The following is a 26,891-nucleotide window of genomic DNA, read 5'->3' on the forward strand; positions in this document are numbered from 1 at the left end:
TATTTTTTCGGATATTTAATAGACAATTGTGCTGTAAATAAGCGCAATTTATCAATTTAAAAATGTATGAACATTAATAATTTTGCCTGGTAGACCCCTTCAGGTGCCCTTTTTAGGACACTTTTTAAAGTACTCCGACTAAATATACCATCATGAGTGGATTTCCCGCACGATTAAATTTATAACGGTACTGGGTTTGGTCTACAAAAAAAGTGTACCTTTTTAGCAAGGTTTGCCTAGGTCGAAACTAACTCCGGCTATATTAAATTGATTATTAGAAGACTAAAAATGTTATTCTTGTTAATGAATAGATAAGGATTTTTTTTCAAATATTTATTTGAAAAATATACCATATGAAATAAAGTTTATAATACTGTAATATTTGATATTTTAAACAAAGCAATAAGATTGAATTATGTTAAATACAGACAATATCTTTAATAAAATATTGTAAGCAAATGTAGTTTATTAAAATTCTCAAATAACACACAAGTAAATAATCTGATAATGGTGTTTAATATACAATATTTTCAGATTAATAGAACTCTGCCTTTTCTACATCTACTAATTAATAATACAGTACCCTGAATATTAAACACCTTTTTATGCCTATTGTAAGTCGAAAACTTGTTTATTTCATTTGATCTAGTGTATATTTGGAAATATTATGAGCATATCGACTCATAGGATTTAATGATAATTGTGGCAGACACATGGACAGTCCTAATCCTATGTAGGGTGTACTGCAACCAACAACCCAGGCAGCAACCACCTAAATTTAACATTAACAATCCAAGATTGCTCAATCACATTCTATTATTTATGGTTCAGATTAAACAGCATGTAAAAAAATATCTGATTTTCCAAAATACAGTTTTGATTTGATATTCATGCTCCTGTACAGTACAGTATATCAATATCAGATACTATTAACAACATAAAATGTGGGCTGTGGATGACAAATGATTTTGAGAACTGTTCACTGTTTAATATCATGTTGCTTGGTACTACATTATTATTTTGTAAATAAAACTACACACTATATCTAGATTTCTGTCTGATATCTGTAATTTGCCTATTATATTGGCATAATAATGTGAAATCAGATAAATGGGCCAACACAGTGGACAGTGCTCAACATAAAATAACAATTATTTTCATAGGTTTGAATGTTGTGGACTGGAATTCTGCAACTGTACGTGTATGGAGTGCTAAGCCAGCACAGCATAGACTAATAGATTGAATATGCATGCCATAATATTATCACCACAAGGGCAGAACAACCCATGGCAAATTCTCTGAAACATCACACTGTATAGCTGCATGAACATACAAGATATTAATTTCGATGATGATTATTGATTAAAGTAGGAGCATGGAGATATGAAAACTGCCTACACGACATCAATTTTTTTTGCTATTAACTTGTGTTTTTCATCTCTAGTATTCCAAGTGCCTGTAGGCTGGCATACACTGTGTCGACGGTTGTTGGTTGGGCTGCTTTCATGGTCACGGGTGACCTGCTCAGAATGCAACTGTCAATCATCAGATGACATTTCATCATCAGGTGCTTAAAGAAAACAGCGATAGACATGTCGGCCAATTGCCAACATAGTACTATATGTGCACTGCTTAAGAAGACACAAATAGTACTGTAATAAGAATTGAAATGACATTCTAAAATATTTTCGAACTGATTTTTGAGTTTTATACAGGGGTGTTGGTACAAGCACATGTTCCCAAAGATAGTAATGCGTACTTCAAGCTACAGAGAGTTTATTAAATTTGTGAACATGAAACAATGTCTGAGATGCTGTATGCATCAGTGATGGAATAAGGAACTGGTAATGTTTTCAAGTCAATTTATTCCAGTTAGCTGGTTATAGTTTTCTTCTGCTATACACAATTTAAGGGCTATTTACAGAATGTCTGTGAAAGAATAAAAACAAGTTTTGTCTGTTGTAGTTTGAGGAGCTTTCACCAGTAAAAATTAGTGCTTATGAAGCTGGCAGCTGATGACAGCCATCCCCTACTCTCCTCGCTGCCTGGTCCATTGATACGGGTCATGGCTTTATCCAACCCACGTAGCGGACTGTTTTCCTCCGGCAGGTACTTGGGTAGATTATCATTTTCCTTGTTTACTGTTGCAGGATTTGCACCAAAAGTCAACATTACTTCCTCACCATGCTCATTTTTGATTACCTGTTCAGCACTCATAATTTTAGTTCTTGAAATGGCAGCAACGATTATCTGAAATAAAAAAAAATTCTTTCATTCTTAAATTTACACTAGATATAGCATATTTACTTTATTTTAAATATTATATTGCTTCGTTTATAGCCCTTTGCCTTATCTGACTCGATTGTTAAATAATCAAATCATCTACTATAATGAAAATACCCTATAAATATAAATATTTTTATATTTTTATAACCTTAAACCTTTTTATAACCTTTTTTTTTGTCATTTGCATGTTTCAATCTTAATATAACTTTTCATATTATTGTATTAAAAATATTTATATTTTTAAAAAATCCATCAATTCAGCCCTGGCTGCTATTGTATTCTTTTGTGTAAGGTTCTTTTCTGAATAAAGATACCAAGATACAAGAAGTTTTCTTCCTTGGCTGAATTAAAATTCAGGCGTAAAACTGGATATATTTTTTTCTAAAAACAATTTTCAAATTATATACTGTAACAGCTGTGTTGACCTGTATTTAGATTCGATTATCAGGTTTTGCAGGGATGTAGTCATGGTGAGTGGGGGTGGGCAGGGCCACCAGCCTTGAAGTTTTCCAAGTCTAAGGCTAATTTTATGGCCCTCCACTAACCTCTATTAACCCTCTTGCCCATCCTTAAAATTTACTCTTATTATTTAGAGTACTGTATTCACCCATCCACCCTTAAAATGTCTACAGCCCACCCTCAGTTTTCTACAGCTACAATCCTGATTAGAAGCTGAATTTTACAAATAGTATCCATTCTGTAAGTGACAGCCATTTTATTGTAATAAAATTAAAGGAAAAAGATAGGAAACACAGTCTGTTTTTTTTTTAATGAAACAACAAATTAATACCACTTTTGCTTAAATTAAACCTATTTTTTCCTACAACTTTTTTGTATTTGACGTTTATTCACACTTACTTCTGGTTTCAAGTCTGCTTTAGTTCTCAATACGCATCGCTTCTTTGCCATATCAAAGGTAAAACTTATCACTCCTTTGATTACTAGAAGTTCCTCTTCACAAATTTTCCTGCAAGCCTACAAACATTAACCAATTATGCAAAATGGATTTAGAATGACTGTACAGTGTATTTTTGAAGAATTTCTTGGTTAATTTCTAGACATCATTGTGACCAAGCCTTGTACATGAAACAGGTTAAACGTTCTGGTAAATCAGCATTGATATGGTTTCAACACCTAAAATTCATTAACAAATGTATACGATTAATTGTTTCTCTTTTTAATGATTTTCAGCCTAAGTAGGCCTACATTATGTACAGTCACTAAAAATTCATAACAGACATTAAAGATCTTGGAACATGGTATTCAAATATACAATTTTAGTTCATATGTTAGCCTCTAATTTAGCCTAATGTGTTAATTGTACTCATCAGTACACGGAAAAATTAATTTCATAGCCATTTTACTGACTTTTGAGGGTATTTTTGTAACGGATTTGTATCTCCCGAGTCGCTTCCTGAAATCGGTAATAAAAGCAGGAAATACATTGCTGTGTGTGATGACGTCATGAGGGGAACGCGGCTCTGTAGACTAGCAAGCTATAGATAGGCTAGTATCGCTCTTGTGTCAATTTTTAACTTAACTTATGAAGAATAAAATTATATACAAACAATAGCAAATTGATAGACATATAGGCCTACCTATTTCCAAATCCAAGCCCGATTTTTACCGGATTCTCTATATAAATTGTTCAGTCGTAAAATGGTCGGAACATAATTATACATGAGTACGGGCTACCTTTCCAGTGACTTCTCTTTACCTGTACAAAATTTTCCCACTTTCTAAAAGCAACTGGGTCTTTGGGAAAAACGTGCAAACTTATGCCGTCTTTGATTACATTGCTGCATCCCCTAACAACACATCGTTTCGGCATTTTATTGTTCTTTTTCCATACAAGCTTCACTCTACCATGTACAAACAACGATTGTGATTCGCGCGAATAAACTTCGTTCCTCTTCTGACGTTTTCACAAAGCGGCTACCGGAAACTAACGAAGATTCGCGTCTGAAACCGAGTCGAGAGCACCCTCTACAGAAAATACCATGTTCCAAGATCTTTAATATATTAAGTACAGTAATTCCTAGCAACTATTCCTGTATAAATAACTGATTAATAAATGAACAAAAAAAGATATACCTGGTTATCAAGACCATTGATGTGTAGGATTACAAGTTTGAATTTTTTGTTTCCTGTGATGAAAGCCTTGCCAGCATACCTGTGTTTGCTGCTAGGCTTATTCTCACTCACGTTCTGCTTCTCTCTTAGAGGGCTGAGAGGCTGTGGCACTATGGTATGCTTCAGTGTTCTAGCAAGCTCTTTGGCTTTGCTATTGTACGCATGCCTGAAAATAAACAAAATGCTTGTCAGAAAGAACGAGGATTGCAGCATGTCCACACCCTCAATGACTTTATTAGAAAAATCACAGGTTCACAAATATTTGATAATATCGTCTATATGGGATGGTTACTTCATTAAATTAAAATAATTCATTAGAAATAATTCATTGCAATCAATTGAAACAACAGAAAGAGAGAGAGAGCGAGAGAGAGAAAGAGCAAAGGCCTATACTCTAATTAAACTGTCCTCTTGATGGAATGTTGAAACGGTTAACGGTTACTTGTATAGCGCCTTTCTTTTCAGTTACGAAGCGCTGAAGTTCTTTTCTCTGGTCATTGGGTCCACATACTATGTGTTGCTGCTGGTAATCAGTGCAGGAGCAGGTAACCCCACCAGGTTCCCATTTATACTTCTGGGTGAAGAGAAGTAATGCAGATAAAGTGTCTTGCTCAAGGACACAAGCGAAATGCACAACGAGGGATTGAAACCCTGACCTTGAGGTTGGGAAACCAAACCATTCCAGCTGCGACAATCCGCTTCTGACTTTCTGACTGTACACAATGATTTGGAATAGTAATTGGAAAAGTTAGGTAATGACTGACCAATTTACTTCCTGTCATGTTGCTATGTGTGTAAAACTTCTATGCTTTGTTACTGACAGCCTACTCTCAGTCTACATTATATTTCAAACATATCTATAATCATCATCCATCAAGTTCAGTGATCTAGTTGATCACTGAACTTGTTAACAAATATATATACAAAATTAAATTTGTGGCTTACCTGTTGATAATTGCATCCAAACTCATTAACATACCAAGCTCATCCCTGATGACTGATCGATTGCTAACACACTGAGCAAGCAGAATTAATGTCTGTAAAAAATAGTTTAAAAATATCAATGTTATTAAAAAGTGATTTAAAGAGACTCAACACTTACAGGATGGGTGACATGAATCGCAACCAACTGACCAACCCCCTCCCCCAACCCCTTATCCACACATGCCTAATTCAGAGAGCTAGAGTAAACCTAGTGCACCGTTTTGGGATCAGGATTTTAAGTTTTCAATTAAATTAACGGTAAGCAGTGCATAACAAAATAAATAAATATTAACAATTAAATCTATAGGAACAATAATGAGGGTAGCCACATTGTACTTTGTTGTATCATCACTAATGAATAACCAAGTATGCAGATTGATGGCTTCATTTATTTTACAAAATGACATGTTTCAAAATATCATGTCTTAGAAAGTGACAAAATTGAGCTACTGTAGCTGATTTTGGTGATTTCTGTCAAGGCTTCGCGACCCACCAATTGATTCACAATCCACAGTTTGCGGAACCTTGCTCTACAGTAAGTCTTGTAATTAATACAACGCTTAGGAAAGAGAGCTGTGCTTTTCAGATTAAAATTGGAAACTCTGTCATTGTAGCTGTTGATAGTTTCTTCAAGTATATTTTCTGGTCGATCCAGGTCAAGAATTTGTGCAATAAAGCCAAAGGTAGTTAATAATTAAATTTTACACTGAGAAAAAAAAAGATATTTGGACAGCACCTTGCTTGCCTCTGTTTGATTATGCTGACATTGTCCAGGGAAATGCTAAAATGTTAATGAAATCAAAGAATCTGAAAAACAGCACAGCGTGGTCAACTTAGCAAGCATATTATATTTACTGTATATAGGAAAATGAAACCAACTGACTGGCTCAGATTTTTAACTAAACACAGGACATCTTCTACAACACACTGCAAACTCCACCATACATCCACGCATACCGTACAGTAACCTTTTTCCATTATTTGATTGCAGTCAGTATCTTGATGTTTGGTGGGAATGAAGTGAAACATGAATCAACGATTTTGCTGGATATAGAGAGTAATAGAAGTGGGTAGGGGAGCGAGATTGAGAACAACTTACCTCTAAGGCTGTGATGACAACATTAATATCTGGATTGTCCAAAAATAACACTAGTCCTGGTAGGCACCCTTGATCCTGAGGACAGATTTCAACAAGTAATTATAAATACAATTACTGTATTAAACATTTTTAGCATTTATTTCTAATCAAATTTTGAGCTTATAAAGTTCTAAGTTCCAAGCAAAAACTTTTATTTTTTTTTTTGTATTCAGTTAAGAATATTTTTTTTCATTTATTTGGTATAAAGGACTCTCTAATTTGATTAAGGGCACTCACATACTGCAGGACTACTTTAATCAAGTTTGCTTTGTTTGGTCACACCACTCATTGAAACAAATTAAGATTATTTATTTTATTTATTTGAACTTTATTTAATGAGGATGACCTGTGCAGCTCACCATTAATGCAGAGCTGATATTAAGGGGTCCTCAACAAACAAATATATAAAATAGACAGTAATAATCTGAGAAATATGAAAAAGATAATCAAAACACAGCAAGAGCAATGAAAGAAAAAAAAATAAATGGAATAAATAATAAACAAAAGATAAAAGAACAAGCTGAACATTCACACAAAAGTCACAATAAACATTTTAAAACATTATCTATAAAATATTTTGGAAAATAGATGCTTTAAGTAGTGAGTGTGAAATATACTGAATTTGAATTTGACTGATGATTGCAACAAAGAATGTGCACAAGATTGATATGTAATCTCAATGTCATTTTACACATTTAATTTTGAAAACATTTATTCAATCAAATCAATCAATAATAACATAACAAAATAGGGTTTCAAGTTACAAATGAATTTTATGTCATTAAAAACAAGCCAATCCTTTATAAATTAATTCATTAGTTATTAATTATTATTACTGTAATATTATTTATTAGAACTGTAAATATATCCTGATTGTATTTGTTACAGTTATCCCACTCACAGCTGTTGATTTAAAAACTGGTTGTAACTGTGCCCTTGTACTGTATATATTATAAGTTAAATATCAGTATTCAAAGTGGTTGCCAACCAATAAAAGTTTCAAAATTTTGAAAAAAATGATTATCAAAAGAGTATCAACCATTTACAATTCATAACATGCTTCAAATTATGCAGTTTTTGATCTTTGAATCAAGATTTAAGATCAAGATTAAAAATAACTTTATTGCAAATTTAATGAAAATTTGAAATGTGCAGAATAATTTAATGTAATAATATTACAAATATTTAAAATAATATTTAAATTATACAGTTAAATTAGTCAAAATAAGAAAGGATATTACAACATTAAACTACAAAAGAGAAATGTACAAAACTTGAAAAACAAAAACAATCAAAAAGGGCATAAATAAGGAAGACATAATGAGCAATTATACTGAGTACTACATTACTAAATAAAGTCTACTGGATTTTTCTTTTCTTTTTGGGGGAAGGGGGTAACTTACCTTTACAATTGTTTCTCTATTACTTTTGTCAGTAGCAAGGGCTTTCAGCTGTTTCACCACTGTAAGCACATCCATTATTTTCTTAATATAGAGGAAGCTTGATTTAGGATAGCTCTGGGAACTTTCTTCTACAAGTGTTAGCACCAATTATAATAATACACCACTATCACTATTCACTGAAGTCACTGTACTGAAATACTGAAAATATGTTTATGCTGATCATAATAATTTGCTGTCTACAGTTCTGAATATATTATTTTGTAGTAAGTTTGCGCTGAGTACTGATAGACAGCTTGCCATACTGTAAAGAATTTTAATTGCACGGATGATACATCAAAAACTATATCAATTTTCATGGAAAATCACTAGGAAAATAGCCTAATAGGTGCACAAAATCTTAACTGCAAAAAATGGTTTTATATTAAGAGATATCTAGTTTTCAGCAAAAACTACATGGAGATCGGTCCTTATTTCCTAGCTGTGCAGGCATTATTTTACAGTCAGGAGCACGATTGTAACTTGTTTTCTAACTGAGCCCTTAATGTGCCTGAGAGTTGTCGGCCAACGTGATTCTATAGAGAATGCAACAGCCCCGACGGGCATGCAACGGACCATTTTTAATGACTAGTTTACAACAGTATCCATTTAAAATGCCACCGGACGATCAGAAGACAGCGTCACATCTTCTAACGTCCACATGGAGCAGAGTTGTATCCATAGTAGCTTAACTTGAAATCTGTGAAAACTCCAAAAGCAAACAGAAGAAAAACATGTACAGTACAGTAGAACCTTGAATTTACGTACGGCACGGGACCGGAGGGCGTACGTAAATCGGGGGATTCGTAAAATAGAGGTTGGGTTAAATTTGTGGTAACCTTTGACCTAATACGTACGTAAGACTCAATACATGTATGTATGAATGAACGATGTTACCTAGCTAGGCTAAAGCAAGCCTCTAGGCCTACGAATAAAACCATGTGTTTAGTGTTTTTATTCATCACTTTACGATGTCATAATAAAGTGTTCAAATAAAACCGTGTGTCTAGTGTATTAATTCATCACTTTATATCTTTTATTTAACTAAAAGAACATGAAAATATTGTAAGATTACCTATACGACAAAGGTATAACTTGGGAATTCTCCTTCATGCCTATTTTAAACAACAGAGCTGTGGTGTTGTCTGGGCCTGTTGAGACAAACTAAACCCATGTGCGCTGCACTGGGCGAGCCAACCTATTAGCGTTCGTGTACGTGAAACAGCAACCATGTTCACTGCACTGGACGAGCCAACCAATTAGCGTTCGTGTACGAAACTATGCCTATTCAGCTTCGTGTAGAAAATTCGACCAGACAAGTGTTTCCATGGTTTGCCACACGAAGCTAAGGAGGAAAGTAATTGTTTTGAGCACCATCGGTAGTTGTTCATCTCACTCAGTTCACGTGGTTTTAGATTATAACAACCCGGTGTTAGATTCAATCAATATTGTTGTTTAATGAAAATACGTTGCATTATTATGGTTTGTTTATTGTTATAGTTTATTGTAATAGTCTTTTTACTTATGGTTGCTCTGAAAAGGGCCGTTTGTTTTGAATATTTTCGGGGTTTTTGATGACGTCATCGTCGATACGAGGCGTACGTAAAACGGAGGGTTCGTATAACTGGGGTACATAAAAACGAGGTTCTACTGTATGTAGTTTTGTTACTAAATTTAGGTTGCATACTGTAATGGGAACAGCAGAAAACAATGTCAATGAATGATGTTCAAAATTTTATTTTTAGTTTAGGACATGGCCTAGGCCTAGTAGTAGTAGGCTAGAGATATCGGCGCTAATGCACTTTAGTACTGTAACACTTCTATCTTCAAAAATTGTCTTTTTACCTACTGTGCGCGCTCCTAACAATATCTTACGATTCTTTTTCATCCAGTTCTCTTACTAATTACTCCAGTTTTTAGCATTTTATTACTAAAAACAACGTTCTTTCCCAGCGATTCATGATGATAGCGACTCGCGATGTTTGTTTATAAATAATTAATTGCCAGGTTGTTATCCAATTTTAAGGACAGCTCTGTTCGTTGCCAGGTTTTCTTTTTTTTTTTTATTTTGTTAAAGCGATGCCTTTTCATAAATTGTTATTTGTATTTTTATCTGTATTGTTTATATCGTTTTTCTGGTACAGCGCAATATTAATAATGACATATTACATTTAGGGACAACAGCTATTATTTCGTCGGGAAAATCTGACCCCTCATCGGGGCTTCACTGCATTTAGGACATTGCATTTAGGACCTTTATTACATTTAGTCCCAAAATTCTTAAAACCTTTATTATATTTACTGTAGACACAAAAATTATTACACACAGGACATTTATTACATTTAGACCCAATAGTTATTACACTTAGACCCTTTATTACATTTAGACCCAAAAATTCTTAGAACCTTTATTATATTTAGGCACAAAAATCATTACACTTAGAACTTTTATTACATTTAGACCCTAAAATGCAATACCTGTATTATATTTAGACCCAAAAATTATTACAATCAATCATTTGTCAATCTTGGCCATTATTATACTTAGGACATTGCACTTAGGACCTACATATATTTATGTATACATTCTTTCATAATGTATGCATGTTCTGCTGCCTTCCTTTTCCCTTCTTTCACGAGCCATCAAAATTGTCATACTGTTTTAGTAGAGTCTTGCACTCTACAATAAGTTCTGAATATCTGAAGCTTCATTTTTGATTCTGAATTCTGGCAACACCAAATCATAAAGTTTGAATTCTGGCAACAACATTAGGCTCGATCGCCAATTCGCCATGGAGACTACGGATGGAGCCATATTAGGCGTTAAAAGCCATTGTTTTTAGTAATAAAATGCTAAAAACCGATGTTATTAAGCAGAATCTGAGTGAAGAAACATCGCAAGATATTGTTAGGAGCACACAGTAGGTAAAAAGACAAGTTTTGAAGATAAAAGTTTTACAATACTAAAGTGGGCGCTAATGCACTTTAGTACTGTAACACTTCTATCTTCAAAACTTGTCTTTTTACCTACTGTGAGCTCCTAACAATATCTTACGATGGTTCTTCATTAAGATTCTGCTTAATAACATCCGTTTTTAGGCATTTTATTACTAAAAACCACGGCTTTTAACGCCTACGGCTCCATCCATCTTCGGGTCCAATGGCGAATTGGCGATCGATCCTAATGCTGTTGCCAGAATTCAAACTTTATGATTTGGTGTTGCCAGAATTAGTAAATCAAAATGAAGCTTCAGATATTCAGAACTTATTGTAGACTCCACTACTGTGCAACAGTATGACAATTTCGATGGCTCGTGAAAGAAGGGAAAAGGAAGGCAGCAGAACATGCATATATTATGAAAGAATGTATAAATAAATATATGTAGGTCCTAAGTGCAATGTCCTAACTGTAATTATGGCCATGATTGACAAATGATTGATTGATTGCAATAATTTTTGGGTCTAAATATAATACAGGTCCTATGCATTTAGGGTCCAAATGTAATAAAGGTTCTAAGTGTAATGATTTTTGTGTCTAAATGCAATGAAGGTCCTATGTGTAATATGTTTTGGGTCTGAATGTAATAAAGGTCCTATGTGTAATCATTTTTGGGTCTAAATGTAATAACGGTTATAAGTGTAATAATTTTTGGGTCAAATGTAATAAAGGTGCTATGTGTGATAATTAGGCCTATTGTTTGCTCAATTGCGGTCATACTAATTACCGTCAACAGGGCCGAGAGCGACGAATTGTGCTTCTTCTCCCCGACGGGGGCGGGGGACAGCTCTCCCCGACGGAGGCCCCCCCCTGCTGGCGCCACCCCTGGGCAAATCCTTGTTGCTTTTTGAAGATTGTTGAGGGCTGTGACGGTTGTTGACTAAAATATGGTCTTAAAAGCATCGATCACACAAAAACAATTTCTGATGGGAATTCGATGTGAATACAGCTTCAGTATGTAATAGCTGAATTGTCCCTAAAATTAGTAAATGTAATATGTCATTATTAATATTGTACTGTACCAGAACAACGATATAAAAATACAGATAAAAATACAAATAACAATTTATGAAAAGACATCGCTTTAATTAACAAAATGAAAAAAAAACCTGGCAACGAACAGAGCTGTCCTTAAAATTGGATAACAACCTGGCAATTACTTATTTATAAACAAACATCGCGAGTCGCTACCGTCATGAATCGCTGGGAAAGAACGTTGTTTTTAGTAATAAAATGCTAAAAACTGGTGTAATTAGTGAGAGAACAGATGAAAAAGAATCGTAAGATATTGCTGTCTCTTGTGGCCGAGTTGGATCGAATTCAGTAGTACTACTACTAAAACAGTAAAACAAATCGAGATACAATCATCAGAAAATAATTAGGCCTCGGCCTAAAAAGAAAATATTACAAACATTTCAATGTTAAAAATAGAATAGAAGACAGAACTTGTGGACACTCTTAAAAATTAAGCTGCTAAAGCAACTTTCCCGTGTGGGGCAATCGCATTGTAGACAATTGTAATGCACTCCCAAATGAAGTTGTAACAGCTCCCTTTCTCTATGCGTTCGAGAATAGACTAGATAAATTCTAGATGCATTTTTAATTTGATATACTGTACTGTATTCATTTTTGGGGATTAATAATAGGCCTACAGTAGGCCATCCTATGTAAAAAATTGTTGATCGTCTTCAAGACTTCACCCGACCATTTTTTTTTTCACCTAAACTCACAAAAATGTCGTCTTTCTGCCCATAATTGAACTTCGGCTAGTGCTAGGCTTTATTGGGGGTAATTATTTTGTCTTTCAATTGCTTGTTCGTAAAAATTCCAGCAGATCAAACGCTAGGGCTAGGCCTATCACTAGAAAATCCGGCAAAGTCATCCACCCATTTCCATGATGGATTCGAAGACTTGACATGTATCAATGGGGTGGTTTCATTTCTGATTAAAAAAACATTTTGTTTTTAAAAAAGGATGATAAATTTTTTTTTTACATGAAAAATACTAAAAAAATAAAATTAAGTTTTAGTTTCATGTCCAGGATTTGATATTATTTTTTGGTGAGTACAGTATATTACTGCTTACTAGTTTATTATTTATTTCATTCATCAATACTTCACGAGGGGCTATACCTAGGATGATAGTAAGTACTTTCTATTGCCCGCTTCTTAACCAATCAATGCCCAGAATCTATGTATGCGGTATATAATACAGTATTATATATTTTCCGCGCAGGCCTTACACAGTCTGGCCACCAACAATAGGCCTTCTTTTCAATTTAAAATAATTTATAGTCTACTAATTAAATTTCAGGATTTTGTAGTGCAATTTGGCAACCTGTCTGGTACCTGATGGTGGAAAACGTCATAAGCAGTTTACTTAGGATGGTTTTGGAATACTTGGGCCTGCCATCTCATCATAATCAATTGGTTTGTACAGTATATACATACCGTCATCATCATTCCTGATGATGACATAATTAATGTCGAAATATTGAATCCTGACACGATGGCGTGCATTTCGATTCTTGGAGTATGTACAGTATTATACTATCTTATACTTAGTGTGTTATTATATTCCTTTGAATAGATCAGTCTCTAGCCATATTGATGCCAAAATAATTATTTGGGTATAACATTGTAAATTTACAGTAATTGACAAAATAAATGCAGGCTCATACGTTGTTGTTGATCTATATAAGCTAATAATGAGTATTTTTGTCCAATTAATCTTTAAAGGTTTATGGAAATTTTAAATGTAATGATGATAAGAAAAGAAGACGTCGAAGAAGTTTGGTTCGGGTAATTGGCAGTAATCTTCCATTGAAGCCATGCAAGAGAGTTTGTTTCCAGGTTGTTTTATATATTTCATTTCATTTTTACATTTTCTTATCTAGTATACCCAACATTTACTAAAAAAGTGATGTGGGACAGGATTGCATATAAGTGGTCAAAGAAAGTTGTAACTTTACAAGCATTTCCACAGTATACATCAATTGAATGCAACTTGATACTTGGCAAAATTATGGAACATCAACTCGTTGCTCACATCACCAAGTTACACAGTCAAAGTAGATTGTGTAAGTTTGTGAAAACACAATGGCGTCAGGAACTTTTGTATTCTTTATCACACAAAAATCTAAAAAAGTGTGTGTATTTGAGGTGCTTTTTTGTTTTCACTAACACACAATCTACTTTCATTGTGTTAGTTTGTGATGTGAGCATCAAAATATAGGAAAAAAAAATAGGCAGTATAACGGTAAAAGCACACATTGTATTCCTGATCATCATTCATGGTTGTTTATTTACTATAGACATTACAAAAAAGTAGTTACAATCTGAGAAGGGGAAGAAAGCCAACCTTTATTGATGATGAATGCGAACCCCTTCCCATGGCAACACTGGCTGATGTGTCATGGATTGAAGTCTCAAGTCCAGACAGACATACCAGATCAAGGTAACATTGTGGCTTAATTCAATTCAGCTTTTATTTCAGAGTTACTAATAAAAACAAAAGAAACAAACAAACTACAGTACATTAATGCCGTACATAAAATGAGAAGCGGATTGCATGGGAGACAGAATTTGTGCTTAGGATCCTGAATTGGAAGGCAAGCATTTTGAACAAGAAGATACAGCTTCTCTCCAAAAGTACATTTTTATTAATTCACCAGTCTGTATTTTTATAGATAATAATTTAAGGTAGAGTAAGTCTGGGCACTCATTGCGCCCGACGGCGGACGCAATTCTATGGAGAATGGTACGCCACGACGTGCACAACTGATTGTTTTTAATGACGATCCGTTCAGACTGCCGCCGACAATCAGCAGGTGGCGTTACATTGTCTAACGCTCGCAGGGAGCAGAGATGGATTTGACGGTCTAACGACCGTCGTACGATGCAGTGAGTACCTGGTTTAAGAAACACGTAAGAATCCTTGGGCTGTGCTTAAATTAGCACATTGTAGGTAAATAATCTGGCAGTACAATTTTCAAAAATCAAGTTATTAATTTCTTCCAGAACGGAATACAGAGGTTCATATAAATGGAAAGATAGACGATGCAGGCCAGTACAGCTGGTTCAGCCAGTATTGAAAAAGACAACTGTAGAGTCTGTTGAAAATCCAGCTAAGCAGATGAAGATAACAGATACGCCTAAGGTAGCTACCCCAGATCATGCCTCCTTGATGAAGATTGATGCCCTGGAAGAGGAGCTGGCAAAACTGCGAGCACAGATTGCTCAGATTGTCACCACACAACAATCATGTTCAGGTACAGTGCATTAACAATTAAATATGTATACCAAAAAGTAAGGACTTGCTAAAAACCAGTTATACATTCATCAATATCATATAAGAGTTTTAAGCTGACCTTTACTGACAGTTTTGATGTTCATTCACCTCATCTTCAAATGTAAGAGTTTTGTTCCGCAACATTTGCACTATCTGGCACATGAAGACACAAGTGTACTGTATGACATGTTTCACTGTACTAAATATATTATCCTGACAAGCAGGAATTATCTGCTAGGTTTGAGGCAAACCCAGTCCTTCACTTATTAGTTATAATATTGCAATAATCATTGATGATGCTTATTTCATTGGCTGTGAGCATTATTAACCACTGGTGACTTGAATTTTATAACTCAGAAATTATCCACTCAAATGTATTTAAATTTTCTTGATACTTTCTTTTCTTTTCATCCATTATTATTTTATTGATTATTAAATCTTACAGCAATACAGAGCCCAACTATACCACCACCTCCCCCTCCATTTGGAGTACCACCACCACCTCCTCCACCACCATGTGGGGTACCTCCTCCGCCACCACCCCCTCCACCTGCTGTTGTGCAAGCCAAGCAATACAATATCAAGGATCAGATCAGAAAGGTAATTATTTATTTTAATTATTGGATTGAACAAATATAACTTATTTGGATAAACAAGAATATCAGTGTGTGCTTATGAACCATGGCTGTTCCTGCATTTTTGATTTTTGATCACTACCTACCCAGCTATGAGAAAAAATTTGTTTAACATTGTTAAAATGCACTACTTTTATAAATGCTGTATAGGGTTTGTGCATGTTTAACAACTTTATTTTTACTATTAAAGCAAAGCCTTACCAGATATAATATATTCTATTGCAGAATAAGGCTCTCAAGGGTCAGGATGACCACTCATCAAAAGATACAAAATCCTCAACTTCTTGTTTCTGATTTTATTATGTATATAAAAGGCATATATATTTCTAAATTTAATAATGATGGTTATGATGATGGTACAGTAGAACCTCGTTTTTTACGTACTCCAGTTATACGAACCCTCGGTTTTACGTACACCTCGTATCGACGATGACGTCATCAAAAACCCCGAAAATATTCAAAACAAACGGCCCTTTTCAGAGCAACCATAAGTAAAAAGACTATTACAATAAACTATAACAATAAACAAACCATAATGCAACGTATTTTCATTAAACAGCAACGTTGATTGAGTCTAATACCGGGTTGTTATAATCTAAAACCACATGAACTGAGTGAGATGAACAACTACCGATGGTGCTCAAAATAATTGCTTTCCTCCTTAGCTTCGTGTGGCAAACCATGGAAACACTTGTTGGTCGAATTTTCTACACGAAGCTGAGTAGGCATAGTTTCGTACACGAACGCTAATTGGTTGGCTCGCCCAGTGCAGTGCACATGGTTGCTGTTTCACGTACACGAACGCTAATTGGTTGGCTCACCCAGTGCAGCGCACATGGGTTTAGTTTGTCTCAACAGGCCCAGACAACACCACAGCTCTGTTGTTTAAAATAGGCATGAAGGGGAATTCCCAAGTTATACCTTTGTCGTATAGGTAATCTTACTATATTTTCATGTTCTTTAGTTAAATAAAAGATATAAAGTGATGAATTAATACACTAGACACACGGTTTTATTTGAACACTTTTGAATAAAAACACTAAACACATGGTTTTATTCGTAGGCCTAGAGGCTTGGTCTAGCCTATCTAGGTAACATCGTTTGTTCATACATACGTATATTGAGCATTACCTACGTATTAGGTCAAAGGTTACCACAAATTTAACCCAACATCTATTTTACGAATCCCCCGATTTACGTACGCCCTCTGGTCCCGTACCGTACGCAAAATCGAGGTTCTACTTTAATTGAAATTTTAATTATTTTCTATATTGTAATTTAAATTTATATTTATAGCATTTTCTTTATTTTGTTTTCTGATTCCTCACATCGCTTGGAGATCCACTTTGACAGTAATTTATTTTCCTTTTTGGTTATCCCGCCGGCCCTTGTGGAGAATCAGAGGCCAATTTTTTTTTTTTTGTATCTTTATTGTTTATTATATACAGCAAAATAAATGAAATCCTGGACTCATCCTGTGAATGGATGAAATTATTAGAAATCCACATCCTAACTCAAGTGTAAAAGAGACTATTAAAATGCAAAGAATTCTCATTAGACTTTCAATATATAATTTGCATTTTTTTTGTAGATCCCCAGGCGGAACTCCTGTTCGACAAGCACCGAAGCCAGCCAATGCTATGGATGCAGCTGCCCTCATTGCCCAGGCTCTGAAGAAAAAATTTGCTCATCAACTGGTGGCCATAGCTAGTCCTGATAAGGAAAATAATCACAAGATAATTACCCCATCCCCTAAACGTAGTCCTAAGGTAAATTTAAAATCACATTTTACAATAGTAAATCTTAATGCGTATGTACACCATTTCAGATATATTGCATTTTGGTTAAGCTGTGATACCCTTAGTGGGGCCATAGTAACCCATGAAGCTGCCCTTGGTTAAAAACAGTTTGCTATAATTGGAGACCCAACCCCACCAGAGGTGGTCTCGAATTAAGATGGCAAACTGCATTTGCATTGGTGTATACGCCATTTGAATACCTACAGTTGTTCTTCGCCTAGGAGATAAGGGGTTACATGATTTTACACCAGTGTGCTCATTGAATATCGAATTCTCTTCCAAGAGTGCTAAGTATCTGTCGGTTGTGTTTGATTCAACTACTGGGATAATGTAAAGTTTTTCTTTGTTGTTTCTCCACAGATCGGACCTCATATGCTGAAACCTTCTCAGAGACGCCAATCATTAACACGGAAGAAGCCCCGTCCACTAACACCTCTCAATGTTTAATGATGCTTAATCACCGGCTATCCAGAAACACTAATCATTTATATTAAAAAAACCTGTTTAGTAGCAGAAATCAAGGTCAATGATTGGTTGACACAACAAAATAAATAACTATTTTATCTATTAAGGCTAAGAAAAAAATAACATGTTATACAGTTGCCATCAGACATATGTTAATACTGCCCTCTATGGGCTTCTTTTATAACCTGGTTGGATAACTCTACCAAATTCACAAAAGTCACAATGCAATTCGTAAAATTTGGAGGAATATTAATTTACATGTTGAATATTTTTTTTTGTAGACACAAATTGCAGTTGTTTATTTCAATTTTATAGCTAATGTACAATATTTCAATATTTTCATATCACATAATTATATTGAGCCAAGAATACAATCCCTTGTTAGAGGAATCTGCTGCCCAAATAATTTTTTTTAAACTTTTTTATGCCAGCCACTACCATGAAATTTAATTAATTTTTATTTCTTCGTTATCAATCTGCTTTAACTGTGATACTTTTTTACAGCACATTTTATCCACAAAAAAATAGTTACAGTATTTCTGGCCTTCTGACAATCTTTCAAAACTAAAGTTTGCTATATAAATGTATAAGCAAATCTGGTCTTAACAAAATTGTAAGATATATAAAAATATTTCAATTTTTTTCTCTTTTTTGTAGATGAGTTGGTAAAAAATCGTTTGTAAAATGTGTAGAAATATATTAAATACGATGAAAAATAATGCCTTGATTTGGTTTAATTTATTCATTCTGCCTGTGTAAAAATAATTCTTTATTGGTCCTCATTCAAATATGAAATTTGGGCTGGGACCCGCAGCAGACGCAATGTAGCTGCACCCAGCTTAACTACAACAATATATATAATGTATAATGGACACGTACATTGTCTTTCACTCTCTCAATATGAGGGTTATTCGTTCGAGGAGCCAAATTATCAGACTACAATTAAAACCCAACGCTGGCTGGGTTTGAACTGGGGTCATCAGCACAAGAAGCAGGAACAATACCTCTCAGCCAACTGCTTAGCTAGCATCTTCAAATACTAGCAGTTATTGAAAATTCTATAACCTAAGGGCTGATTATAGCCCCTCTCCACATCAAACCCATGCATACAAGCCATATAAATCAGGGGGATGAACCCCCCTCTGTGAAGAAATGTAAAGTACTACTGGGTCCTGGCTTACAAAATGTATGCTTGCCTATCTAGGCATAAGTTGGCAGATTGGATAAACTAGGCTTAGCCCAACTAGCCTTCAATTAAGTAAAATTAAAAACACTGTTTTTAACTCGCCATCGTAGTAATTTATGTATGAAAGTGCGTTCTTGAGGCCTATTGGTTCATCAATCCATAGAAGAAAGACTACGTATCCAACTACACAATATTGTTGGAATATAATAATAATTGCCTATATGTCATTGATATTTTTTCTCTATGTATAGGCCTAAGAATGAGATAAAATTACATGACCTATTTCAAGAGGGGGAAAAATTCTGAAAAACTTAAAAGATCATTAAAAGACACCTCCCTTTCAATTTCGGGTTTTTTGGAAACATTTTCAACCCCCCTCTTTCAAATTCTGGATCTTCCCCTGTCAATATACAGAAACCACATCTGATGAAGTACCCCTATTGGCCTAAATATGCACCTGGGCAAAAGTGTTATTCACACAGACAAGAAAACATAACAGTATTCATTGAGGATATGTTTTTAATATTCCCTCTACATAATTACAATAGACATATATTCATTTCTATTTTCAAAGGAAAATATTTTCCTTCAATAAATTAGGAGGTCTGGCATGTAATCATAATACTACTTTTGCGTCAACATAATGTATGTACAAAATATTACATTGCCTTAACTTTTTAATTTGTACCAAAATGTGAAAAAAAAGAGGCAGATCTCCACCAAAGTTTGTGCAACAAATGTTAAAATCTCAACAGGTGGGCAGAAGATACTCTTTTCAGATTGGATAATACAGTAGTTTATGCATACAATTATTTTTGCATATATAGGCAAATAATTAACAAGTTATGCTTGCAATATTCAGTGTTTTTGTGCATGTGTAAGTATACAGGCAAATTAATTAATGACTTCTTATAAACCATTTTGTGTACTTAGTCTACTTCTGAATGACTCCCTAAGTTTGGGTAAATAAATAAATTAATGTACATTATCAACTTTTCAATTCATCTTAAAATGAGGAACTGGATGCAAGCACACAACAAATTGTGAAGTTGAGTCCATATTGACAATGTTGATAATGCATCATAAACTACAGAAAGACATCATCTTCATATCTAAATTTCTGGAAAAGGTAAGAAATACAGTATTACTGTAAATTGTATTTAAAGGCACCTGCAGAAATATTGGGCAATACCAATAAACAGAGAATACATAGGCACATCAACATGTGCACAACCTCAAATAATTTTTTTTTTTATGGTGAAATATTTAATATTTTTTAGTTAAAAACCTTAGAAATTACACATAGCACAATAAATGACGTAAAGCTCATTTGATAAAAAAAACCTAAAAGAAATAATATGATGCTATACAATCGTAATGTTAAATTTCTTCAAATAACATATGTGGTAAAGACAAGCCAAACCAAACTCGTCGCAAATCGTGTTTCAGAGAAAATGGCCAAAACTTGCTAAAATGTCAAATTATAAAAAATCTATTTTATTGCACTAAACTAACCTTTATATATCTACACACCATCCTATGCTGTTATTTTCCCCATTTTCAATGTTAAAACAACACTTTTTAAGGATTTAAAGATAGTTTCTGCATGAGAAATGCCTGAAATCATAAACTTTAAAGGCTGATTTCTCATATATTGTTCTTTAAACAGTTGTGTAACGCTTGTAACTTCATAAGGAAAAGTCCGATTTGAATGATTTTTTTACCATTTTATAGCTATTATTTTACTCTCTAACACTGTATTAATAACACAAAATCGATTTTTGCGACTAGTGACTGGTTTGGCTTGTCTTTGTCACATATTACACATTTCAGTGTTTTAAGCCCGGACCAGTCAATGCACCCGATGGTCGTCGGCCGATGCGATTATATGGACAACGCAACGCCACGAGCACAACGGATCGTTTTTAAAGACGATCCATTCAAAAAAACCTGACCTGTCAATATGTGTTAAAAATTTTCACTGTTTTTCACATTTTCACTGATTGTGAAACATGTTTGGCAGCCAAAAGGATGGCTTGTCTGTTGGATAACAGCTTGTCTATCAGCCAATAGGATGGCTTGTTTTATTCCAGCCAACAGAACTAATTTTTAAACTATCTGGCAATTACCATGGGAATAAGGTTTACAATTGCACTTTTATTTGGTCATCTCATACTTATTACAAAATTATAAATCAAAAATAAATAGTGTACTTTTATTATAAAAGAAAAACCAAAAATACAATTAAAAAAGCAATTAAACATTTTAATAACATGTATAGCTTCCTTTTTTTATAGCTTATATCTTCAAATCTATATGCCCGGTGGGTTGCTGAGATCACAGATAATATCAATCTACTATTTAAACCATACATTTAAAACTAATGACTATTTGAAATTAAGCATTTAAAAAAAATGTTTTGAAGTGGAAAGTATTAATTAAACCTTCTATGTGGGTACTTCAAGACATTTATTTCAAGGCCAGTTATATCACATGTTTAATGAATTTTTTTTTTTTCTCTTATTATCGCAAAGAATACTTTACAGCTCAGTAACATGTTATCCAGCATGCAGCAGACTGTTTGAAGAAGCAAGACAGGTTTCATGTTAAATTGTTCACAATTGGCTGTTTTATCAAAGTTAGTACCATAAACTCCTAGTTTTGCCAACCACACACTGCCATACAGAATGTTTAAGTTTTGTAATCAGCATATCATGGAATTTTGTTTTTTTAACCAAGGAGGTATTGTACAGTATGGAGGAACAATGGCAAACAGTTTGAGATTATAGACTGGTGATCTGATTGGCTGCTAAAAATGGCTACAAGATCCAACAAAATACAATATTTGCCTCCACAGCAAGGAGTACAAGCATTTATAAACCACCAATCAAATCAGTTTTGCTATCACGACCCTCCATGTAGAGAAAACAGGCACGAACAAGAAAACATGATAACATATACAGTATTGTACCTCAATGGTATGAATGTTACAAAAAGTGCGCACACCTGAGAATTGATCATATAAACTTTGACTCTTCCTAACATTATACAATGACCTATTGACCTATGACCTATTTTTGTACAATCAGTGGTAAAACAACTCAAGCATCTTGAGCCGAGCACTCGCTACACTCCAAGGTCGTCGACTGGCGTGATTACATGGAAAACACAATGCATTAACGCACGTTCAACAGATCGTTTTAATGGCGATTCGTTCAGGCTGCCAACAATCAGCACACAGAGCAGAGTTAAATTCGTTGTACGACAGTCGCACAACGGTCGTATGAGGCAGTGAGTGCCCAGCTTAAATGTTCATCTCTTAGTTGCAAATAAACTGAAAAAATACTTATTAAAGGAAATGTTTTTTTTTTCAATTTTCACTTTAGAAAAATCTATACCACTGTTGTGTGAAATCCGATCAGCTACCGTATATTAAATTAATACCTATCCTTCACTATTGAAACAATATTTTAAAAGCAAAACATTTTTTCAATCAATTTCATTTATAACTATCAATCATAAATAATATATCAAGTAGTCATTTTTTCAATCATTAATATTCATTAATAATAAACATATTTACATATTTACATAAATAAACTGCAATTTATATAAATATGCAAAATATACATACCTACATAAATTACAAAATATTATTAAAGTAGTTAATAGTTTATTCAGTTATAACTGATAATAAATTGAAGGCAATTTGCTAAACAAGAAAATTTTAATTATGTAACACTATTTACAACTGGAATGTTCGAAGAGTCCTATTGCATCTTGTTGTAGCCCTGAACATGTGTAATATTCATTACCTAAAACAAACATCTAATCACAGGAAAAGCAGCAAATGCACATGCATTTAATATACAAGTCCCAGGGTAAACATTGGATACAGATGTAATGCAGAGTGGTGATTGGTCTATTAGAGCCAATCAATTGAAAGACACTTAGATTTATTTAGATATAAATCATTACTTGACCATGCATAATTAATGAGGTAAATGAATAATCGCAATCATATAAAATTAAATTAGCATTAATTAGTAATGGAAATTGTCCAAATAAAATCTAATTATGAGTCACTTCAAGTTGATTTTGTCTGCAAAATAATTATAAAAACAAATTTACTATATGAATTAAAGTTCTATAGATACAATTATTGTTATATTATATATCAACTTTTTTGCAGTTTCTGATAAAATAACATTAAGTGGGTATAAATTAAATAATATTAAACTAGTTAATATTGGATATAAAACAAAATAACTGGTTAACATTACCTATAATTTGTGAGCTGCCGTGACAAAATGAATCTTGTGGTACGAAAAATGAAAAATTAGTTATTGATATATTTAGATAGATGACTATGATAAGATGATAAGCTTTATTGTGGTCTTTTAATCATGTTCCTGGGTTGAGTAAAACCAGAGTAAGATCATTTTAAAGTTCAGATGTCTAAAAAAAGAAAAGAGAAAAATGCCTCTAAAGATGAACAACTGAAAAATTTTGTGTTGGTTTTCTTATCAATTCCGAAAATTAGCTTTAATGTGCCTCAAAAACATGATTACCTTAGGAAACTCAACTCAGACATTTTGCTACTGTGAAATATACATATAAAACATATCAGAAAAATTTAAACCCAATCTTTGACAAAATTTTACTTATATTTTCTTGAAGATATCAAATTGACCTGGCGTACCACAAGACTCACTTTGTCACGACAGCTCACATTTATTAACTCGGTAGTTAAATTAACATTAACCTGTGAACTCTAATAAACCTGTTATCTGGTTAATAATGACTTGGTACAAATAAACATTTATTCAAATTCTAATGGTTCTTAGATTCGCTCTTTGAAATAAAATTTATCTAATTCCATAGCATTTACGAAGCAAACAACATTGGTGGTAATGCAGAAGGGAAAACATTAAGATATGAATAGATGTCTTTCAAAAAACATTGGCAGTGCACAATTAACAACTGCTAAAAATCTAGTATTAGTATTTACTGTATGTAACACGTTTAGCATCACACATGCTTCACAATCACAAACCAAAAAGTTAAATACAAAAGTGTATAAAAGATGCACCATCTCCATTTCGGTGATGTTCAAGATAGCTTAAATTTACAACATGAAGTGATAGTAAGAAAGACTGACAACAATTTCTGATAAACTTAAATAAATATTTCCTCTTCTAAAAATCTAGAGCAACTTGAACTGGTAAAACACTTCAACAAGCATTTTAGTCTCATTCAAAATGGCTCTAAATCATGAAGATATTTCTACAGCTACTTTACTATTTCCCTAATGTAAAGCTAATGTATCTAACCAGTTTGAACCAGTGAAAGTTTGCACATTGCTATGCTTCTGGAATCTTCCAACACACACCAGACAGAACTGGATTCAACCAGTCACAGTTTATCATACAGTTATAAAATTCATTTGTTCTTTTGCTATAAATTGGGATCCATCTGCCTTACTCTACTTGCTACACTTCCATTCCGTGGTAATTGCAACGAATCACCTGTACTTTGGCTGCCACTGAGATTTGACCTTAAAGGGACCGAAACATCCTTTCGCTGCTGCTGAAATTCTTGTACTTTTCGTCTTTGATCTAAGGCAAACTGTTGCACTAGTGGTTCAAATGCACCTAAATACCCATACTCGCCCTTCCTCCTAGGTCTTGGAGATAAGTCACCTGCAATGAACAAATCAATGAATCAGAATAATAAAAATACGTGAAAGAAAATGTGAAGATCATATTTCAAAGAGATGTAAAAATAGAGTAGAATAGTAACAATGTGGATTAAATTATAATAAAATTGGAAAAAAGATATTACCATTGTACATGTCCTGAAGGAAAAATCATAGTCAAAATGGAATCCAAGGGGATTCAAATCCATTTGGGGTCAATATTTTCCTTATATAAAAGTATGTTTTATACTATCATGGAAAATGAATTGGAACTAAATTAATTTTAATTACATCAACCTGCAAGTATTAATTATTAAATTAAGTATTAACTAAAAAAAATATAAACAAACCTTGAAACCGCATATCAATTCTACGTATGTTTAATTCATGCATTCTTTTCTTGATAGCGGGAGATCCTAAATTACTGGGGCTACTTCGTAAATAATCAAAGGATGGTGAGCTCCTTGAGTCCATTTGTGAGTGCAAGTGAGTACCTAGTCTAAATGAGACGCTAGGTTTACCGGTATTCTCTGACTTTGCATCGGGTGCATATTTCCCGACAACATTATTATTAAGTCCTTGAAATTTATAAGTTAGTGAACGGTCCTGATCGAGGTCGCGTCGACGCCAAGGGTCCTCAAAACTTTTGATAGTATGTGGGTTACTTATTTTCTGTAAGCGAAGTGGCAACAGATTTGAGACGTCCCTGTGCATATCTACATTAGTGTTACTGCGTTTACGTTCAACAGGCTGGTAGACCTTAGAAACATGTAAGTCTGTATCTGGTGGAATAACTTCCTCTGAGTTTGTTCGCAAAGGTGTTGCCAGCTGATTTGACAACGTCGGTACATCAGCATGAGGATGGCTTGTGTTGGAGCGACTTAAGCCTGAATAACCAACCACATTTGTATGCAAATGGTCTAGTGAATGTTGCTTGGTGGGCAATGTAGATGTTTGTTTTAAAACATTCTGATTTGTTTGAGTAGCTTTGGTGTCTGAATTGCACGTAGATGTTTGAGTCATAATGTCTTTTAAATTGTGTGTCTTAAGATCCTGTGTTAATACCTGATTGGTTTCTGAGATTGGATGCTCAGTATCAGTCTTTTGCAATTTCACAACATGTCCATTGCACACTGGTTCCGTTTGTTTTTCTTTCCTCTCAACATTTAGAGTTCTTTCTTTAAGATTTGTTCCATTTTTAACTTCCAACTGTTCTTCTTGCCTCTCATTCAATGCTTTCTCTTTCTTTTCTGCTTCTTTTTGTTTGATTTCTATCCAGCGTTTTTGGTTACTTCGTGCATTTTCTAGCATGTATTTTGACAGCTGGCTGGGTTGAAAACGATTCCAGAGCTCAAACAATGGCTCAACAACGAACCTAATAAAACCTTCAGTAAAAAATAAAATGCGTTGGATTTTATTGACATAATCGTATGAATTCAATTAAATTTTCTGAAAAACTAAAATTACATGGTCACAAAATATGTGAAATATTTCAAAGAAACCTTGATAAAGTCAAGCTTACCGTCTTGAATTTTGGCGCAGGTGTTTTTAGTACGGTCATTGAGTTCTGAAACTTGTAATCCAAGCCGTCTTTCTTGATCACCTACAATGAACAAAATTTAGAATTAAAATTATGTTGCTTAACCTTGTACTAAATTGTATCATGAAGTTTGTATGTTGTCTGCTTCTCAAGCTGCATTAACCCTTGTTTTTATTTCATTGTATTTCAAGCTCAACCAACAGCGGGAAACCCGTCACTTACAGAATGGATCAAAAATAAAATATAAATATATGAATATAATTATATAAAAGTTGGAAGTTCAAAATACAGAAATTAGAA

The 26,891-nt window shown here is 33.9% G+C and overlaps 3 protein-coding genes across 9 annotated transcripts in view; 1 reads left to right on the forward strand and 2 right to left on the reverse strand.

Annotated features, from left to right (window-relative positions):
* Positions 1-436: 436 nt before the first annotated feature.
* LOC117123856 (armadillo repeat-containing protein 1-like) lies at positions 437-8,142 on the reverse strand. The gene is made up of 6 exons (XM_033269892.1): positions 7,945-8,142; positions 6,503-6,577; positions 5,365-5,456; positions 4,381-4,585; positions 3,145-3,261; positions 437-2,250 (listed from the first exon to the last, which is right to left on the reverse strand). The coding sequence occupies exons 1-6, from the start codon at positions 8,017-8,019 to the stop codon at positions 1,978-1,980; spliced, it is 837 nt and encodes a 278-aa protein (XP_033125783.1). The 5' UTR covers positions 8,020-8,142; the 3' UTR covers positions 437-1,977.
* A 5,113-nt stretch (positions 8,143-13,255) lies between these two features.
* LOC117123859 (mitochondrial fission regulator 2-like) lies at positions 13,256-18,886 on the forward strand. Its single transcript, XM_033269894.1, has 8 exons — positions 13,256-13,407; positions 13,717-13,830; positions 14,292-14,434; positions 14,998-15,248; positions 15,714-15,868; positions 16,129-16,189; positions 17,386-17,672; positions 18,063-18,886. The coding sequence occupies exons 1-8, from the start codon at positions 13,330-13,332 to the stop codon at positions 18,147-18,149; spliced, it is 1,176 nt and encodes a 391-aa protein (XP_033125785.1). The 5' UTR covers positions 13,256-13,329; the 3' UTR covers positions 18,150-18,886.
* A 2,155-nt stretch (positions 18,887-21,041) lies between these two features.
* Positions 21,042-26,891, reverse strand: part of LOC117123845 (high affinity cAMP-specific 3',5'-cyclic phosphodiesterase 7A-like) — a 63,852-nt gene continuing 58,002 nt past the window's right edge. For 6 of the 7 annotated variants that reach the window (XM_033269870.1, XM_033269871.1, XM_033269872.1 and 3 more), the window contains 3 exons: positions 26,574-26,654; positions 25,402-26,436; positions 21,042-25,055 (listed from right to left, as the gene is read on the reverse strand). In XM_033269870.1, coding sequence (XP_033125761.1) covers positions 24,811-25,055; positions 25,402-26,436; positions 26,574-26,654 — 1,361 coding nt within the window. In that variant the 3' untranslated portion in view covers positions 21,042-24,810. The remainder of the gene's footprint in view (positions 25,056-25,401; positions 26,437-26,573; positions 26,655-26,891) is intronic. The other variant, XM_033269876.1, reaches the window with a different exon arrangement.

This window comes from Anneissia japonica, unplaced genomic scaffold, assembly GCF_011630105.1.
Source record: "Anneissia japonica isolate Jap-2015-1 unplaced genomic scaffold, ASM1163010v1 scaffold287706_len398110_cov188, whole genome shotgun sequence".
Lineage (NCBI taxonomy): Eukaryota > Metazoa > Echinodermata > Crinoidea > Comatulida > Comatulidae > Anneissia > Anneissia japonica.

Coding starts and splice junctions, on each gene's coding strand:
- LOC117123856 (XM_033269892.1), bottom strand. CDS start 8,019: ATGGATGTGCTTACAGTGGTGAAACAGCTGAAAGCCCTTGCTACTGAC. Junction 6,578..7,944: donor ATAGAGAAACAATTGTAAAG/GTAAGTTACCCC, acceptor ATCTGTCCTCAG/GATCAAGGGTGCCTACCAGG. Junction 4,586..5,364: donor TTGGATGCAATTATCAACAG/GTAAGCCACAAA, acceptor GTTTATTTTCAG/GCATGCGTACAATAGCAAAG.
- LOC117123859 (XM_033269894.1), top strand. CDS start 13,330: ATGGTGGAAAACGTCATAAGCAGTTTACTTAGGATGGTTTTGGAATAC. Junction 14,435..14,997: donor GACAGACATACCAGATCAAG/GTAACATTGTGG, acceptor AATTTCTTCCAG/AACGGAATACAGAGGTTCAT. Junction 15,869..16,128: donor TCAAGGATCAGATCAGAAAG/GTAATTATTTAT, acceptor ATTCTATTGCAG/AATAAGGCTCTCAAGGGTCA.